Genomic DNA, 19,845 nt, shown 5'->3' with positions numbered 1-19,845 from the left:
TTTACCACAGTTAAAATCCATGTTTATTCACAGTTGGCCAACTCTATTTTCTTCACACATGTAGGAAGAGCTTTGGACAAATCTTTGATGAATCTTGGCCTGTCCTTGACAGTCTACTGGTTCAGCGCACCCTTCATGCAATCAATACAGAGAACACACTGAACTGCAAAACAATGGCTGCAGGCTGAAGATGGACGTACGCTGACACTGTTTGCTTTAAACACCGTCTTACACACTACATACCACATGATACTAGCGTGAATGACTGTATTTCACTAAATGAGTCTGCACATGATCCAGAGCAGAAGAAAACCCACCTCCTTTCTCTGCAAGCCTGATGTCATTGGTGTTCCCCTCATAGGTGAAGAGAGCCCTGCAGAGACATCAAATGTGTGAAGGCAGTTCATTACATAAGTGTTAAACAGCCACGTCACTGAGATCGAGTGCAACATGGCTCAGTCGTTCCAATTAAAGTCTACAGGAAACACTGTTCAAAAGCAATGTTACTTCCACAATCTGATGCATTTTTAAGTAAATCAGGATTTTCAATGAGAAATATCATAGGGTGAGACTTTTTATCCATCAGGAACTGATTGGATCTGTGACGTTAGCCAGAAAGGAAAGTAATTTTCTGAGGTGGAGCAGGTTATTACATTATGACACATACAGTGCATTTGAATTCATAGATTTGACAGATGCTTTTATCCAAAGTGACTTCCATTGCATTGAAAATATACTTTATAATACTGGAAATCAAACCCATGAGCTTTGTGTCCTAAATCAGACTTCTATCTTATCTGTTTGGTAACTATTGTGATTTTAGTTTGTATCTCGGTTCCAATATCGCACTTCTCAATTCTTAAAGGGATGGTTCACAAAAAAATGTATATTCTGCCATTATTATTTGCCCTCATGTCTTTCCACACCTGTATGAGTTTCTTTCTTCTGCAGAACATAAACGATATTTTGAAAAATGTTGGTAATCGCAAATATTAGAGCCCATTGACTTCTACTGAATGGATGGACAAAAATAAAATAAATAAAACATTGAGAGATTTCTCAAAATATATTTTTTATGTTCCACAGAAGAAAGAAACTCATACAAGGTTTGGAACAACATGAAGGTGAGTATGTTAACTTTTTTTTTTTTGTGGATGAACTATCCATTTAACTTAAGACCTAAAAATAAGAAATTCTGTAATTTTGTAAAATTTTGTAAAGTTGACCCCATTTACCAGGAAAGTAAGTGTAATGCAAGTAAAAATTAAACCATAAATACATTTGCTACTTGAAAAAAGATAAAATACAAAATACAAAAAAAACTTACATAAAACTCATTTTATTTCAGCCAGTTGCCAAAGCAACATTTCTCATTTTTGTTTATTTTATATTGCTCTCAAATAACAAACTAAAAATTCATTAAAAAAAACTATATTAAAAAAATCCCTTAAAATTAATACAAAATATACAGACATATTAAAAACAAAAATTAAAATAATTAAATATAAAATTAAAACTAATTCAAAATATGAATATAATAGTATTTCAATGATAAATACTCAGTTGTTGACTGATGTCAGCAGAATGCAAACTGAAAAGCATCAGGGCAAATACGCCTCTGAAATGTCTGTAATATGAAGCAGATATTGAGGTGGCCCTGTGTGTGTGGCTGTGTGTGTGTGTGTGTGTGTGTGTGTATGTATGTGTGTGTGTGTGTGAACTCGGTTCTGATTCTCTCTACACAAAGACACTTGTACAGCAAGGAAGCTGTGTCAACTTCCTCTCTGAAACACAGAGCCCAAGTCAACAGAAGACTCTTGCCTGTCAGAAACAGGAAGTGCTGTAATGAGGAATAAGAACGGCAGCAGTTTTATTTCTAGAAGATCTCTCAGGTCTGATCATCCGGTGACATTCACGCTCTGTTGTGGTTTGATGTGGAAATGAAAGTCACAATTGTTAAGACAAAGCTGCTTCTTTAATAGGCAATGTTACTGTAGGTTGAGCCTGCCCTGTTCCTTCCGGAGATCTATGATGACTCATCAAAATCACTGATTTTGTGACATTTTGTCTGATGTGACAACAATAAACTCCTCCATCGGTGTACAAACCACTCTCAAGTAGTGCTTGACCGGGCTTTTTAAAGGCCAATACTAATTTCATACAGACCAGGGAGAACCAACGATGAGGTTCAATAATCCAGCTGTGAGTCCAATTATTGATCTGTTCTTTCTTTTTTTTTTTTTTATAAAAAGCCTTGTTTATTTATAGAATTGCATGGGTCCAAAATATAGAGTTTAAAATCCCAACTGTAGATATCTAAATAAAACTGAATGACAGAAAATTGTTACAAACAATGCTTACTCAATTTTCTTAAATAATAATAAAAAAATAAAAAAAAAATGCATGTGCACGTTGGCACAATATGTGTCAATCTAAAAATGGCCATATTTGAGTCAATTAATTGGCCTGGTCCATATTTAAGGGGCCAAAAAATTGTACAAAATACCAAATTACAGCATAAATCTAAAGTGACAAAAAAAAAGACAATTAAATGAGAATATACAACAATATCTACTGTTAGTTATCAGTGAGATTTTGAAATGTTTTTGAATGAAGTCTCTTATTCTCACCAAGGCTGCATTTATTTGATTTGTTTAGAAATGCAGTAAAAATTGTAATATTGCAATATTTTTATATTGTGAAATATTATTATAACTTAAAATAACTATTTTCGATTGTAATATATTATTGTAAAATATAATTTATTCCTGTGATCAAATCTGAATTTTCAGCATCATTACTCCAGTCTTCAGAGTCACATGATCCTTCAGAAATCATTCTGATATGCTGCTCAAGAAACATTTCTTACGGTTATCATTAAAACTTATTCTTGTTAACTTATTTTGTTGAAATTGTTATGTTGAAAACTGCTTAATAATTTTGTGGGAAACCATGATACTTTTTTTCAGGATTCTTTTTTTATTTAAAGCAGAATAAAATAAAAGTAAAATAATAATAATAAAATAGAAGTATTAAAAGTATCTAGAGTACAAGAAATAAAAGTAATTCCTTAAAAAAATAAAAATAAATCCTGACCACAAACTTTGAACAGTAATGTATATGTTATTTGTACCCATTTGCGAAACTCGAGTGTCTGCATTTGTGTGATTTTTCTCAAATCTCTGGGTAGGATGAGTGTAATTAATGTAGGCAATTTATAATCACTCTTCATTTCTGAAGCGTTCATGACTCAACTCAAACAGCCGTCTCTCAAGAGCGTCCGACCAATCTCGTCCTCATTTCCACTTCTTCAAACTGAAACTCACTTACACTTCAAGCTGCAGAGCTATAGGACTTTGGTCTGGTGTCAACCTGTCAAACATTAATATCATTTCCGTATGAGCGAGAGGAAGTCTCTTACTGATGTCTATTCATTGGTTTTGACATTCATACATTTGCGGTAACGTTCTGGCTACAAAGAGCAATTATTTTTGATTATAAGACAATGAGATTGCATGGAAATGCACTCACAAATAGTAGGCAGGGAGTTGTCAACCCAGCAGCCATATATGGACAAAAACTACAGGAAAATAAGGAGGTAGGAGTGGTTCAACATGAGTGCACTTCTCAAACCCCATGTTCTCCAGAAGTTGGGATGCTTCTGAACTGATCAGATCAACTCATCTCATCCGTGCAAGCATGCAAAGCAACACTGCAATGAAGTCAAAGCATGTGCATAATTGAATATAAACTTTCATCGTTGGCCAGAGAGCAACAGTGCATTACTGGGGGGAAACCATTTCTGGAAGATTCAGTGTTTTTGTGCATGAGCTGTGAATGGATGAGGGCACACGGATAAAGTGCAGTGATCTCGCTAACATCACAAACCGTCACTGCATTGATCCAAAAGGGCATTAATGATGATCTATGTTGTGATAAACACAAGTAGGGCGTTTAAAATGCCAAAGGAGCTGCTAACATGCTAAACATGAGGATGTCAGTGAGTGTAACAGAGAGACAACCCTTGAGTCGCTACTCACCAGTTAGTCTCCGACTTCTCATCCACCACCTCGTTATAGGCCGCGGTAAGAGCTGGGCCGTTTTTGCTCAGGTTCACAGCCATGATGGGCAAATCTGTGGGTTTTTGACCGTCCGACGCCGGGGACAGACGCTGCAGTGGACTCCGGGGGTAGATGGGGATCTCTCGGCGGCTCTACGCAGACAGGAAGCGCGCAGCGCCACATCACGTAGCACTCACTCCTCCCTGGAGCGACATTACGAAGCCTACTATGGTGAAGGCGTGGCTCATGAATATTAATTATGCAAAGCGAGGTTCGCCCAGTAAGCCTCCCTGATTTGCTGCAGGGCTGACGCAAGTATGTGGGCGGATGTCAGCTGGCGAATGATGACTCGGCTCATGAATAATAAATGAGGACATGAGACTTCTGAAGGTTACCAAGCAACTCTCTGGCATAGTAGTTTTATAAACCACGCGGCAGCGCCATCAACTGGACAGGCATGGAAGCAGCACATGGGCGTGGTTACTACCACCACCTTTCTAAATCATATATATGTTTTTTTTTTTTTTGTCCAAATCTACAGATTCAATTAAATGAGACTGAATGTCTATAGTAGCACCCTAAACCGTAAAATAACAATTTAAACAACGTTACAGCTCAAATAATATAGGTTTTAACCAAATAAATCGTTTTATAAATTGAACAACCTTTATTTCTTAAGACAAGGGATGGTCAAAATTAGAAATATACACATTTACAAGCAGCACAACCATTTGTTAACATTATCAGTGTTGAAATTTCTTTCTTAATTTTTTACATTGAACAAAATAAATAAAAAAAAATTTTTTTATCTTGAGGTAAAATATGGGACCCCAAATATGATAATTTTTTTCTTTTTGTGAGATTCATCCAATACACTATAAAATTTCATTATTATCTGAATTCTGTCAGACAGTGCAGTTAACCATAACATTTTGAAAGTCTGTGGTGTTGCAATAAATCCAAGAGAAGGTATTAAACAAAAGGAGCTTTATTCACTAAAGTTGACACCTTGGAGGTTAGTCTCAGCTGTACTGAGTCTGAGGAGAGAGCTGGTTAGATGACAGGGTTTTCTAGCACAAACAGTTAGCAAGGAGAGGTCATTATGGCTCTGTGTACGTGTGTATGTGATACACAAAGTAGTACAGTACCAATCAACAGTTAAAACAAAGTAAACGGTACAGTACAGTTGCTTGTACATTGATGGTTAAGGCTAAGGTTTTATTGAGGGTCTTGAGGGAGGTGAGAGAATGGAAAAAAGATCCCTGATATCTTGCAAATAGCTGCGGGAAAAGGTTTGTAGACTACCAGAGTGCAAAGCATGCTATTACTGCCTTAGCACAATCTCAAAAAGGGTTGCAACTCGACCGGCTGCTTCAGACGAAGCATCAGAGAGAAGCAACTCGTAATTCCAGGCTGACTGCATTTGAGCTGATGACTGGAAGACGACAAATAAATAGAAAATAAATAAATAACTTAAACGTAACATTCTACTTCCAGACGCAAAACCAGTGAGCCACGTTTAGTAGTGAAAATTTTACTGATGCAAAAACGATACCATTGATCTTTGAATCAAAGTTAGGAGAAGTTGGCATAAAATTTTACATTCACTTCGATTAAAAAGAAAAAAAAAAGGAAGGAAAAAAAAAAAAATCTATCATCATTTACACACTATCATGTTTTCCAAATCCAACTGATTACCTCTTTCTGTAAAACACAAAAAGAGAAATTTTGAAGTTTGTTCATGCTGCTCTTTTCCATACAATTAAAGTGAATGGTGACCATAGCGGTCAAGCAACAATTGCAAAGATTACCAATACATATCTACTAAGATTTTAGTTTGGAACAAATGGCAAACTTTTGATTTGGAGCTTGAAAGTTCATGGTCCCCATCTGCTTTATTGTATGAAAACAGCAGCGTGAACATACTTCAAAATATCTCTTTTTGTGTTTCACAGAGGAAAGTCATCAATTCAGTTTGGAAAAGTGAGTAAATGAATGCAGAATTCACATTTTGTTGTAAACTATCCCTTAGCTATACTGCCGTTTCAAAAAGTTTGGATCATCCAAAGCTATACTGGACACAAATGTCAATTCTCTTGGTGACAGAACACGTATAATGGTGCTTAATATAATTCTGGCAATATTTAGCCCTATTTAGACGAGTGAAGAAACATTTTTTTTTTCATTCTGCTCTGTGTAAACATCTTGATCATCCACCTCTAAATAGGCAGCCATGAGTTAATGAGTGCGTTTACAAAAATTAATTTACAGTAAAAGTACTTGAGTCCAGCACCTGCGCTGGTCATACATCAAACGTACCATCAACTGTCAAAAGTTAGTAATATTAGTGACTACAGGAACAAGAGTATCTAAAGATTATTAAGATTACACTTTTGCAGACAGATCTGTAGAAGAGATAAATGCTAAGTAGCCAAAAAAATATTGCATTCATACGCTATGACGTGCCCATTGCCTGCAAATCTGAAAGGGGCATAATCACATTTGGCAGAAATTGTGGCATTTCTTTCTTTTTTTTCCCCACACAGTCCCACCGTTCAGCTTTTTTGCTCCCTCTTTTTTTCTGCAAACAAATTGGGTGAATTTTTAAGACAAGTATAAAAATCTGCCTTGATTCCTAAAGCAACTTCACAATACTTATCAAAACAAATACTTGCACATCTGCCACATCATGCACATGCAGCTGAGGTGAATTAAATTTAGTGGCCGTTCGTGCAAGACACGTTTTTGCATTAAAAGCAGGTTGACGGAGCTTGTCCATATGTACAGTAAATACGGTTAACGTGCCCCCAGATTCATCTGATTGGTCCATTCTTTTCAAATCGACACCATTCCACTGCACATCAAACGATGAACGTTTACATAGAGCAACATTAAAAATACAGCGCAAATGGAAAGCAAGAATATGCCCTGTGTGAACGGCCAGCTTAATTCTGAAATCGACCGACGCTCAAGATTAAATAAACAATATGTCAAAAGGAGATATGATTATAACCAAATAAAAAAATTATTTATGTCTAATAATTAAAAATAACACTGTGTCCTAATGAGACGCAATGCAACACGCCACGAGAAAAAGGTTTGTTTAACATTTTGCTTTTGTCCTAATCAACAGCGATGGCGATAAGCGACGAGTCATTCTATTTTTTAAAAACGTAATTTTAAATTCATTTAAAAAAATTTTTTTTTCAATTTCTGCTACCTCGTGGCTGACAACGATTAGACTTATCTCCGGTATGTACAATATTAAAAGTTCCATTTGCGTTATGAACGTCATTTTTGTATGAATTTAACGCCACAGTGAAAGCTACAATGGATAATTTACCTCAGATCTTGAAAACACCTTGAAATAAACAAGATCAAACTGTGAACTCTGTGAACAAACAAGTGTATTTCACAACAAAATGACAAAATTGTATCAGTCACCGAGTATATAATTTAGTTAAATTTGATGAAATTACATATCCGTTTCACAGCGAGAGAGCAGTAAGCTTTCAGAGAGCTCCGCCCACACTCTTCTGATTGGCTGTGAGTTGTGATTGATTTTGTTGCATCTTGTGCCTTGTCGTGCCTGTTGTGGACAGACAAATTCGCCCCATACCTTTAAAAGGTCACTATTGGAGGAAACTGCCATTTGTAGTGGTGACTGAAACCGAAGTGGACATTATCGAGTGCACTCATTCAATGCATCTCGATATCTAGTGTACAACTAATGTACACTCAACTAAAAACATGTGATGGTCGAGCCAAATAGTAACGTAGGGAACAGTGAATGAGGGTATATGGAATCTCTTTGCATCGCGTCTGGTTAGGACCTGGTGTTAGGTTTCTTTTTTTTTTTATAGCACAAAGATATAGACTCACTTGACTATTTATGACCTCCATTTGTTCAAAAATCAAATCGCATTATCTCATTAGGACACAACCTCTTCCTAATCACATTCATAGTGTTTTATGGGATAACACCGAAACGGCAGGAAGTTGGAGACTACAGTAAGGTCTTTCTGACATCCGATTTTTTACATTCTACCACAAACTGTTAAACATGTCAAGTGTATGAGTGCACACACAACTATGGTTTCCACAGGGACTCCCAACGGGACGGTGCGATGGTTCAGACACGATCAATCCTGTATCGCCACAATTCCAACTTCAGCCCGACGTTTCCTCGTTCAGTGATGACAAGAGTGAGAATGCAACACTGAGAAAATCACAATGACAGTAATAACAGAACTAACAGTAGTACAAGTCTAACTTCCTGGGTTGTGGTTCCCCGAGGTTTGTCCGGTTTTACAGTTTTCCTGGAGTTTTCCAGGCTAAGCCGTTGTGGCGGCGGATCTGGGAGAACGGCACATGACAGCAGATTTAGCACATAGCGGCCAACATGTACCAGCGGCTCTCACCTCCTCACCTCCGCCTTCTGCTTTCCTTCCAAGGGTCCCTTCCCCTCAACATCCACTTCTTTTGACTCCTCTTGTTCAAAGTAAAAACATACTTCTCTGTCCGTTTGATTCTGTAGTGTTTTAGTCGCAGGCACTCTCACATGGCGTACTTTTGCGTCCATTCTCTCGCTAGTCTGTTGTACCTACAAGCATAAAAAGGATAAACTCTTACAATGTAATTCAAGTCACATTTCTGTTTTATTTAAAGGTGGGGAATGTATTTTTTCAAAAACGCTTTAGAAAACTGAGTTGGGCTGAGTACCAAAGCAAACTTGTAGCCAATCAGCAGTAAGGGGCGTGTCTACTCATGATGTGGAGGAGAGAGCGCTCAGTGCACAGGACGGACATTAGCCGAGCCGAGCGACAGAAAGATAGAGATGGCGGATAAAAAACAAAAGAGGAAAACGTCTGCGGAACAAAAGAAGGCTTATGTGTCTTATGTGTCGCAACAGCTAAAGTCTGTCTACACTGGACGCGATAAAGCGACCGTTGAAAATCATTTGAAATTTGTGTCAACGTCATAAATAGAATGCAGCAGCAGTTTTCTGTCGGGGATTTGTCGTGTCGTGCCGCCCCGCGCCCGCCGCGTCCGGTGTAGACACGGTGTAACATTGGTTTTGCTTTGTTTCACAGAACTAATCATTGCCTGGGTTGTGTACGTATATGTGGGGCGGAGCTATCAAAATAGGGGCAAGACCCGTTTGGGGTACAGGCATGTTTGTTTTGGTGATTTGAAATATCAACATTGGCTACCAGAAATCACTTACCCCACCTTTAACAGTGGGCAAGAATGCTTTACATAAAGTGGATATAATGTGACACTGTTTATTGGTTCAATCACAAAGGACTGAACCGTCTAAAACAGTTCGCGGCTTGAGCAACACAGATCTACAAGTTACTCAATCAAAACTCACTTTCGGATGCCTGATAGTCACTCCGACTCGAAATGAGCCAAAATACCAGCATATATGATCCTATGATGCTGGTTTTTGCCAACTCATTCAGCGCTCCACTTCCTCCAACAGTCACTGAACTGAGGAAACAGTTCGACTCGGACTGGTATGCAAATGAATGAAGAGGCGAAATGAACGTTTTTATGGTTTCTCATGGTTTATTTAAAAAGGTGAGTTTATTAAGGCTAGTTTATTCACTTTACGCTTTGTATTCATGTTTCACATCATTATTGGGTGCTTTAATAATATAATTGCTTATACGTTACGCCATTGAGTGGTTATGTAAATAAACCAGAAACAAACTAAAATAACTAGTTTGCGTAAATAAATCGGATTTCCCCATTTGTCTGAGGCTCTGGATCACAGTTAATAACATTGTAAATAATTAACAGTTTCTTGCAACGACCGATCGTTTCACTTCATAAGACCTCAATATATCGTCAGGAGCCGCAGGTATCGATTCTGTATTGCCTAGTAGCTTTTTTGACTCTTGATGTGATGGCAACTGTTGACTTTCATTTTTGTGGAATTTTTTTTCAGGATTCTATGATGAATGGAAAGTTCAAAAGAACAGGCTTTACTTGAAATAGAAATCTTCCGTAACATTATGCATGTCTTTACTGTCATTTGTGATCAATTTAATGCATCCTTGATGAATAAAAGTATTAATTTCATAAAACAAAAAACCTTTATAACCCCAAACTTATAAATGAAAGAAAGAAAAAATCACCTACATCTTGGATGGCCTAAGGGTGAGTAAAATTAAAAGCACATAATCCTTTTAGGCTAAACTATCCCTTTAACTATGCTTTTAGCAAACACACCTGTCTGGAACATTCATCCGCCCCTAAACATGACGCTGAAGAAAGCAAACTGTTATTGGTCACTTCACTGTACAGTCAGACGTCTTCCTTTTACAAAAGTGAGCAGTCCATGGCCAGTCAAAGCGGCTACAGACCTAACGGCATCAGTCAAAAATCTGACTACACGAGACTAACACGTCCCAAACAAGCCAAAACAAGGAAGAGCTTTTTATTAATGGGTGTAATATGGAGAGAAGTTCGGGTCGCAATGTCGCAACTAACCTGGCAGATTAATACAGAATTTAACAGTCTCACGTGTGCATGTATTGGCAATTTTACAACAGCTCTGAATGTGGCTCATCCAATCAGAGTGGACAATCTGCAGTATAACAGTTGTACTTTTCCGAGTCTTTTGTTCTGTTACATAAAGCTGTTTTTGTACACTCGCCCATCAAATAAAAGCAGAAACACATCACAAGCAATGAAGTACTTTTCATTTGTATTCGATTCATTGGATTTTCCAAAAATAGGCATTTGATCAAAACAAGAAAAATGTAAAAAATTTTAAAAAGCCATTCAAATATGCACGTAATTGTCACTCACTTTTCTCTGTCTGCTTTATATGTATGTGCGATCTCAGGTACCAGCGGGTCATCTGGGTTCGGGTCACATAACAGGGAGCAGATGGACAGCAAGACTAAAAAAGAAAGGAAACACATTAAAAAGATATAATACCAAAACCTCCTGATCGTCTATACTGCTGGAATGAGAAGCTGCCTTGTGTTAGTTTGTCATATAACACAAACAGCTTCCCGTGGAGTGATCCAAACTAGGTCATTGCTTAGAACAAAGAGTAATCACTGCAGTCTGACAACACAATCAGCCACACTGGGCTCAGCGCTCTGCTATTAGCCAGAGACGCCAAAACAAACAGTCAAACAGTGTCTGTCCAACAAGTGCTCAAGCCACATGAGAACATCATAATACCTAAATTATAACAATCATCTGTCGGTTTTCCTGAACAGGAGAACATGTACTGTAGGTTCTACTGGCCGATGCAATGGTGACTTTTAACCTGTACAGCAACGGCATGTTATGATTTGGTAATATAATTAAGTAATGTTTAAAGTCAAAATATGTAATATTTAAATCAGGCTACATGAACATACATTGAGTCCTGCACAACTGCATTTCGCAGCTCTCCAATTAACAATTGATGTATTAATAAATAATTACGGAAATTCCTGAAAATAAGCATTCCTACAATCAATACAACTTCATACCTGCAATGTGAATACATCATAAGTACCATTCAAGATTTTATGTTTTAACTTATGCAAGACAGCAATATTGTGAAATATTATTACAATTCAAAATTCAAATTTTAAAATATAGTTTATTTCTGTGATGAAAAGCTGAATTTTCAGCAACATTACTCCAGTGTTCAGTGTCACTTCAGAAATCATTCTAATATGATGATTTGATGCTCAAGAAACATTTCTGATTATTATCAATGTAGAAAACGGTTGCGCTGCTTAATATTTTTGTGGAAACCATAATACATTTTCTTTCAGGATTTTTTGATTAAAGGGGTCATATGATGCGATTTCAAGTTTTCCTAATGTACAGTATTTGAAAAATAATGTGTTTTTTGAACATTAAAGCATGTCAACATTCTGTCACACCAAATACACAAAATAATGATCTTTAAAAAAGCATCATATGACCCCTTTAATAGAAAATTAAAAAGAACAGCATTTAATTGAAATAGAAATATTTTGTAACATTTTAATGTCTTTACTGTCATTTGTGATCAATTTAATGCATCCTTGATGAATAAAGGCATTCATTTCTTAAAAAATAAATAAATAAATAAAAACACTTACTAACCCCAAACATTTGAATGGTAGTGTAATGTACATATACAGCAATAAGGTACTGCAGATTTTTTACATTTAATTTCAAAGTGCTTGCATCATGCATTGAGATGCTGCCTGAATCTTACCTTTGGATACAGTAAGTGCAGGTGACCATTGAGATCGCAGGATGTCCAGACATATACTGCCGTTACTGTTAATATTGGGGTGGTAGATTTTTGTTGTGAATGCAACCTGTCAATCAATGCAAAGTGTACTGATTACAGAATCACAAACCATTACCTCCATTTGCATTTGACTAAAGTCTCCTAACACAATGAATATCACAAAGCAGCTTACCTTTGGTGGTTTAAAGGGGTAGTCTGTTGGGAAATGAATTGTAAGGAAGAAAACCCCTCCTTGATATGGACTGTCATTCTAAAAACCAAGAACACAGCTTTGCTAATATATGCATGTACTGCAATTGTCACAAAACAGGCAATATTTTATTTATATGTATGACAAGGACAAATTAATTAAAAAATGTAACATTCTGTTAGTTTAAATGACTTTTTTACATTTTTTTTTTTTATGTACAATGTATACAAACATTCAGAGTGCAAATCTTATGAACTGCGCTTGGACGTGAGGATCAGCCAATCAGAACAAAGGCTATTTACATATAGCAGTGTTAAAGGTACAGTAACCTGATTATTTCACTAAACTTTAACTGGTTCTGGTACAAGCAAACTTTCATTAACATTGTAAGTGGACTTCTAGAAGAAAATAAAATGCTAAAAAGGTGCTAAATGTCCCTTTTAAATAATTTAAAAACTTTTCTTAAAGGGATAGTTCACCCCAAAAGGAAACTTACCCCATGATTTACTCACCCTCAAGCCATCCTAGGTGTACATGACTTTCTTCTTTCAGATGAATGCAATCGAGTTACATTTAAAAAATGTCCTGGCTCTTCCGAGCTTTATAATGGCAGTGAATGGATGTCGAGATTTTGAAGTCCAATTAAGTGTGTCCATCCATCACAAAAAGTGCTCCACACGGCTCCGGGGGATTAATAAAGGCCTTCTGAAGTGAATCAATGTGTTTGTGTAAGAACAATATCCATATTTAAAACTTTATAAACTGTAATCTCTAGCTTCCGCTAACTGTTGTACACACGTTCACGAGAGAGTGGCGGTTCAGCGGATGACGTAAGACGTAGCGTAGGGTTCGGTGAGAAGTGACGAACGCAGAAGCGCAGAGGAGAAAGCAAAGCAAAACACCGCTCAAGAATTAGAAGTACAAAACAAGGATTTGTAAAGAAAAATGTTGAAGGATTTCGATATAATCCAAGACTAGACTGTTTTTCCTTCGCTGTAAACAAAACTACGCCTACGTCCTACATCATCCACTGGAACGCCACTCTCTTGTGAATGCGCGTACAACAGTTGCGGAAGCTGGAGATTATGGTTTATAAAGTTTTAAACATGGATTTTTTTCTTACACAAACACACTGATTCACTTTAGGAGGCCTTTATTAACCCCGTGGAGCCATGTGGAGCACTTTTTATGATGGATGGACGCACTTTATTAGGCTTCAAAATCTCGACACCCATTCACTGCCATTATAAAGCTTGGAAGAGCCAAGGCATTTTTTTAATATAACTCGATTGTATTCGTCTGAAAGAAGAAAGTCATAAACACCTAGGATGGCTTGAGGGTGAGTAAATCATGGGGTAATTTTCATTTTTGGGTGAACTATCCCTTTAACTAATTTCAGGGTTTCCACACATTTTGACCAATGAATTTCCATGATTTTCCCAAGACATTTTAAGATTTTATTCATTTTAAGTCTATTAATTTTATTAATCTTAAGTGTATTGATTTTTCCCCAGAACTGGAAATCACAATTCCCTGATATTTCACGACTATGGGAACCCTGCAATTTGAAAAGAATAAGGCATAAAAATGGCTACTTACCGGCCCCATTATTGTTGCCTGCCAGTGAAACACTGAAAAACATGATTCATTATATAAAATCAATAGGCAGTATTGAAGCAGAGCAAGACCTGATCCAATGTATGCTGAGAATGGTAGTTAGTGTTGGACGATCTAAGTGGGATCTCTATTAGAGTGAATATCTCTATATTGAAACAGTAATCTGACGAAACAGTAATCTGACAAAACAGTAACTCAATAGTAGCTCATATACTCACAGTCCTCTCCGACCGGACCTGCTGAACACTGGGCTGGTGGATCTCTCTGTAGGTCTGTCAGTTCCTGAGGGAAACCAAATGGCCATGTCATGTAAAACAGCATTTCAGGTGCAGGAAATCTTGATGATTTGATTATGAGTGTACTTCAGAGAAAACTGACAAAAGACACAAAGGATTCTTGGTCTGATCAAAATGTTATCAGCACCAGGATACTTCATTTACTCAAAATGCTTTCTAAAAACAGAATTTGGCTCATGTTCGTGTAATGTGGTTGCCAACGCATACTCCTAATGCTTTGGCTCTGAGGTTTGTTTCCATATTGAGATAGAGATTGTTTCCGGAGCACTGCCAGCACAACCAACACTGTGGCAGTCATCTCATAGTACCTTACAAACAGATCTGAGAATGAAATATGGCTTTATAAACAAAGGGTGTGACTGAAATCAGAAATAGCATGTCCTTTTTTAAAAAGATAATCGCTTACATTTTTCAAAATGTGATAGAGGTAAAAGTGTATCCGTATGAATCTCACTAACACCAAAAGAAAAAATATATATATTATGCATAAAGACAAAAATATTGTGCTACTAGTAATTTAAATCAGCAATTCAAGGTAGTTCAACTAACAAGTTGTATATTATTATGTTTTTGAAATAAGTCTCAATGCTCACCAAGTCTACATTTATTAATCAAAACCAGCAAAAACTGTATTTTTTCATATATTTTTATGTAATGTATTCCTGTGATGCAAAACCGAATATTCAGCATCATTACTCCAGTCTTCAGTGTCACGATCCGTCAGAAATCATTCTAATATGCTGATTTGATGCTTAAGAAGTATATTGACCTATTTTTTTCTTCTTATTAATATGTAATAATAATAAATGTACATTTAATATTTTGGTGCAAACTGTTACTATTTTAAAAAGAATTCTTTGGTGAACAGAATGCTCAAAAGTATTTATTTAAAATACAAATCATTATAAACTATTATAAATTATAACATAAATGTCTTCACTGTCATTTTTGATCAATTTATTGCATCCTTGCTGAATGAACTGATGCATTGAACTTATTAATTTATTCAAACATAACAAAGGTTGGTCTGCACTCATTAAATCTTTATATTACAATTGAAACAGGAGATAAAATAGACAAACGTCTCTATCTGCCTTAGTGTGACAATTCTTTGTTTCTCAATGATTATATAACAGACGACATACAACAGGTGATTATAATTAATCAATCAATCCACAGACTCCACTTAAACATCAAGAATTTAAAATTAAATAATGGGAACAATAATACATCAGGTAAAAAAAAAAAGCATTAATTTATTAAATCAAAAGACTTACTTAACTCAAACTTTTGAACGGTATCGGATATGCATTATATTTAAAACTGTATTCATTTATTTCCTTTTAATTTGGGGGTAAAATAGGAGCTAAATATGTTCTTGATCTTGATATGTTTCATGAGATTCATCCATATGTATTTTTATTAATGCTCAGTGCTGGCATTTGACCCAGTTTCTATCTTAAAGCGTTCTTTCAACAACAATATAACTGTTGCTACAATGTTAATCTGAATTAAGGAAACTTAATCTCCACTTCTTCTTTTTTACACAAACGCTGGACAATATTTACAGTGTACTGTTTGTCTGTCTCGGACCAACTTCTCTACTGAGGTTTGCTTGTTTCGTGCACTGTTTGTATTCTGACAGTGTGGCTCAGTATTTGGCATCAGGTGTATTTCTGTAACTGTTCTGAATCATTCATCTGAAATATCTCATATCTCATCCTCATGGCCATGTCACCCCTCTAATTCACCTCTTGAGCGGCTGTTTGTATTGCTAGAAGTTGCTGTCTGACTCAGCGCCTGAAACGCCTCTCTAAAGATAGACACAGAGCGGTCAGCTGTTCATCGACAGCACTTTCAATAACTTCAACTCTCAGCACACTTAAAAAAAAACATAAATGGCTTTAATGGAGCAGTACATATGTAACACTGTACACAACAACAGAGCGACATTACATGTCATTAAATGACATCAGTGCAATAAGGAACCAACCCTCAAACTATGTACTGCATGTAAAAGTAAAAAAATATATATTGTCTCAAAAATATAATTATCCTTTTCTTCAGGGGTGGAGTTCTATGCATCAATCAACATGTAGCCTGTATTCCCACCTGCTATTACATAATACTTACATGCTTAAATACACATAAACCGGTTTGAATTTCTGATTTCGTAAACATGATCAATGCACAATACTGATCCTTATAAAATGACCTCTGGCAGGATCATCACAACAACACACTGGGTTACATCTGTGCTGTTTTTAAAGGGGGCGGAGCTTTTACAGTCTATTGTTGACACTCTTTCTTGACCCCTTTGTTGATGTATCAAGGCATTCGGGACAAGTTAAATATCTGATTTCTATCATTAGTCATGGGTCTGCATGCGTTTTAATACAATATCTAAAAATGTGCATCCAATATTTTATGAATGGATCTTATGCATTGTTTCACGGGGCTTCTCAAACCTTAAAGGGATAGTTCACTCAGAAATGAAAATTCTGTTCTTCATTCACCCTCAATGAACTCCAGGTATAAGTTCATTTGTCTGTCCATGTCAGATGTGAAAAAAATTATTTACAGCCAATCAGAAGAGCGTGTGGGCGGGGCTCTCTCTGCAAGCGCATTGCTAAACAGATAAGTATATATATAGATAAGTAATTTGATCAAAATGAGTGATTTTAACATTATCCAAAATACATAGGCCTACTCAGTGACTGATACAAGCATTGCTATGAAATATACGTTTGTTCACAGTTTGAACATTCTTGTTATTTTCAAGATCTCAGATAAATTATCGATTGTCATGTTTATTAAGGCTATTTAGTCGCACAAAATGATACTCAAATTAAGTAATTTTAATATTGTACTAAACGCAAGTACTTGAGATCATCATTAAGCTGTATATTCAGGTTCTTCTGAAGTTATACGACAGTTTTTGTGTTAGAAATAGACCCAAATTTAAGTCATTACTTTGTCTGCTGAACACAAAAGATGTTTAGAAGAATAGGGGTTAACCAAAAAGTTGATGGACCCCCCTGACTTCCGTAAAAAACAAAACAAAAAACTATGGAAATCAATGGGGACCATAGTTACACAGTCTTCAAAATATCTTCACACAGGATTGGAACGACATGAGGGTGAACAAATGATAACAATTTTCATTTTTGGGTGGACTATCCCTTTAAATTTCGGGCTTTTCCTTACACAAAGCTATGGACTTCAGAAGACTCTGGGATATAGCACACAATTCAATAGGGATTTTTATAGAGACAATCTTTTTTGGAGACGACCATTAAAAATGTCAAGAGATTTTTCCAATTTATCCTCATTTAGAAGAACAACAACATGAGGGTGAGCCAATAATGACAGAATCTGCCTCCTTTAGAATAAAACACTCAGGAAATCAATGAAAGCAACACACAGACTCTGTGACTCGAAGGTAATTTTTTCTCTCTTTCTGTGATTAAAGTCGTTGGTTATTCGGGCAGGGTGGCGAATCTGTTAAAAATACCCTCCGTTGTCCTAGTGCCCTATTTGCCAAGCCATATATGGACACACTGACATTAGGGTTCAGCATTTGGCAACTCGAAAGCAGTTGTCGCCCATCACGCATGCGCACCAGCGGCGCTTCGCTCATTCATGATGACCGACAACAGAAAAGATACATTTTAACAATGTTTCTAGCCCCAACACACTTACACGCTACAAATCAGTCACAACAGTACCTGTCAAACCCCAAACCATGCGTTACTATGCGCGCAGATCCTTATGCTTCAACATCGCATATCGACAACAGACGCTGTCGATCACATATTGCGCAAAACAAACACTCAAGATTAGGCGTATCTAAGTAACGGTGAGTGTTTGTTTCAGCGTGTGTGTGAATCTGTAATGATCAGTGCGTCTATCGACTGCATGCATCCACCATTGGCCGTCCGTCTTTGTCTTGACCAGATGGGGACCAAATGAGAAAAGTGCGACTGCTTCACATTCACAACAGCATTTGAGATGATGAGGAGGACATCGACAGAGGCTGTGAGGTTATGCGATCCACACGATGCACACAGACTCACCTTTTGGATTCTTTTCAACGCCATTTGCTCGCTGTGTTACAGCACTGTTTGATCTAGTTCAGATACTGTTGGCCTGCACAGTTTGGATGAGGACGCTGCCGTTTTTCCCCTCAGTGTCACACGTTACGTTTGTAATTGCACAAAAGCACAGGTTTGGACATTCACACCGCTGTTTGAACGGCAGTCGCCGATTTGAGAAATTCTTGCCCCCCTCTAACCTCACTGACAGTTTTTAGTGCTGTACTAGACAGCAAGAGTAATCTCGCGATACAACGCCAAGTGTTTTAGATAATATCGCGATACTAGAGCGTGCGAGGGGGTCTTGGGAAATGTAGTAATGTGGGTGTTACCGTTCGTAATTTGCATTAAAGTATGTGAGGAGGGTAAAGTTGTAATCGAAGATGAAAATTAATTGTCTTTATTCAAATGAACATGACTCTTATTAAATGATATATTATCGATTTGTTTTTGTTGTTAGGATAATTGCCTGTAATCAGACTAAATGGAGTAACTCAAAACCTAATTTTGTTCATTTTCAAACAGCCTTTAAAGTTTATTTTGAATCTGTAAAGTTAAAAAAATCAAAAAGCCCTGTGAACTGTGTCTCTGTTAAATTAATTTAACATATGTTTGTGATGCCTTTTAATAATTGTGAGAAAATGTGAAAATTAACTTGCTGAATTTTGTAATTTTGAAAGTTAAAACAACAACAACAACAAAAAAAAAAACACCTATGGAAGCCCGTTTCCGCCACTGAATAAAAAATAAAAAAAGGTAAATGCGAGTTTTTATCTCACAATTCTGGCTTTTTTTCACAATTGCATGATATAGCCTAAACTCGCTATTCTGAGGGGGGGAAAGCCAGAATTGAAAGATAAAAAAAAGTTTTTTTTTTTTAATTCAGTGGCGGAAACAGCCTTCCATAAAAAAACTCAAAAAAATAAATTAAATTAAATAAATAAACAAAGCAAGCCACTGTAGGCAAATAACTGGAAAAGAATAACAAAGTGGAGTAAACTGTAAAACTGCGCTACTAATCAGCGTGCAGCGTGTCTATGATTATGATAATGAATGAAAAATAATATGACAACAAATAGCCTACCAGTTTGCAATATCAAACAGACTATTTTTGTACAGGTAAAATAACTGGAAGCGAATGGCACCGGAAGCAGCGCACATTCTTAAATTAAAAATAAGGAGGAAAACCACATAGACCATCATACTTCCAATTTAGCTACAGAACATATTTATTTACTTCTACTAATATGCCCTTTTATGTGTGAAATAAGTTCTAAATTATATTTATAATACACGCGCGTCTATTTCTGCTCTTTCCCCCCCCCCC

At 36.6% G+C, this 19,845-nt stretch overlaps 2 protein-coding genes across 2 annotated transcripts in view; both read right to left on the bottom strand.

Moving 5' to 3' along the window:
* Positions 1-4,289, bottom strand: part of LOC107721066 (drebrin-like protein) — a 22,315-nt gene extending 18,026 nt beyond the window's left edge. The window contains exons 1-2 of the mRNA XM_016528924.1: positions 4,041-4,289; positions 318-373 (exon numbers count right to left, since the gene is read on the bottom strand). Of these exons, the coding sequence (XP_016384410.1) occupies positions 318-373; positions 4,041-4,123 (139 nt within the window). The 5' untranslated portion in view covers positions 4,124-4,289. The remainder of the gene's footprint in view (positions 1-317; positions 374-4,040) is intronic.
* A 744-nt stretch (positions 4,290-5,033) lies between these two features.
* ube2d4 (ubiquitin conjugating enzyme E2 D4) lies at positions 5,034-18,821 on the bottom strand. The gene is made up of 7 exons (XM_016528958.1): positions 18,501-18,821; positions 14,347-14,410; positions 14,111-14,142; positions 12,494-12,571; positions 12,283-12,388; positions 10,881-10,974; positions 5,034-8,664 (listed from the first exon to the last, which is right to left on the bottom strand). The coding sequence occupies exons 1-7, from the start codon at positions 18,522-18,524 to the stop codon at positions 8,619-8,621; spliced, it is 444 nt and encodes a 147-aa protein (XP_016384444.1). The 5' UTR covers positions 18,525-18,821; the 3' UTR covers positions 5,034-8,618.
* Between the last annotated feature and the right edge of the window lie 1,024 nt (positions 18,822-19,845).

The sequence above is a fragment of the Sinocyclocheilus rhinocerous genome, unplaced genomic scaffold (assembly GCF_001515625.1).
Source record: "Sinocyclocheilus rhinocerous isolate Xijiao unplaced genomic scaffold, SAMN03320098_v1.1 scaffold451, whole genome shotgun sequence".
In the NCBI taxonomy this organism is placed as follows: Eukaryota; Metazoa; Chordata; class Actinopteri; order Cypriniformes; family Cyprinidae; genus Sinocyclocheilus; species Sinocyclocheilus rhinocerous.
Note: the sequence above shows the minus strand (reverse complement) of the source record. Positions and strands in the feature narration are given on the sequence as shown.

Excerpts from the sequence above, each read along its gene's own strand:
- ube2d4 (XM_016528958.1), bottom strand. The coding sequence starts at position 18,524 with ATGGCGTTGAAAAGAATCCAAAAG. Across the intron at positions 12,572-14,110 it reads AGGCAACAATAATGGGGCCG|AATGACAGTCCATATCAAGG; the intron begins GTAAGTAGCCAT and ends CTTGGTTTTTAG. Across the intron at positions 8,665-10,880 it reads TATAAAGCAGACAGAGAAAA|GTACAACAGACTAGCGAGAG; the intron begins GTGAGTGACAAT and ends TTATGCTTGTAG.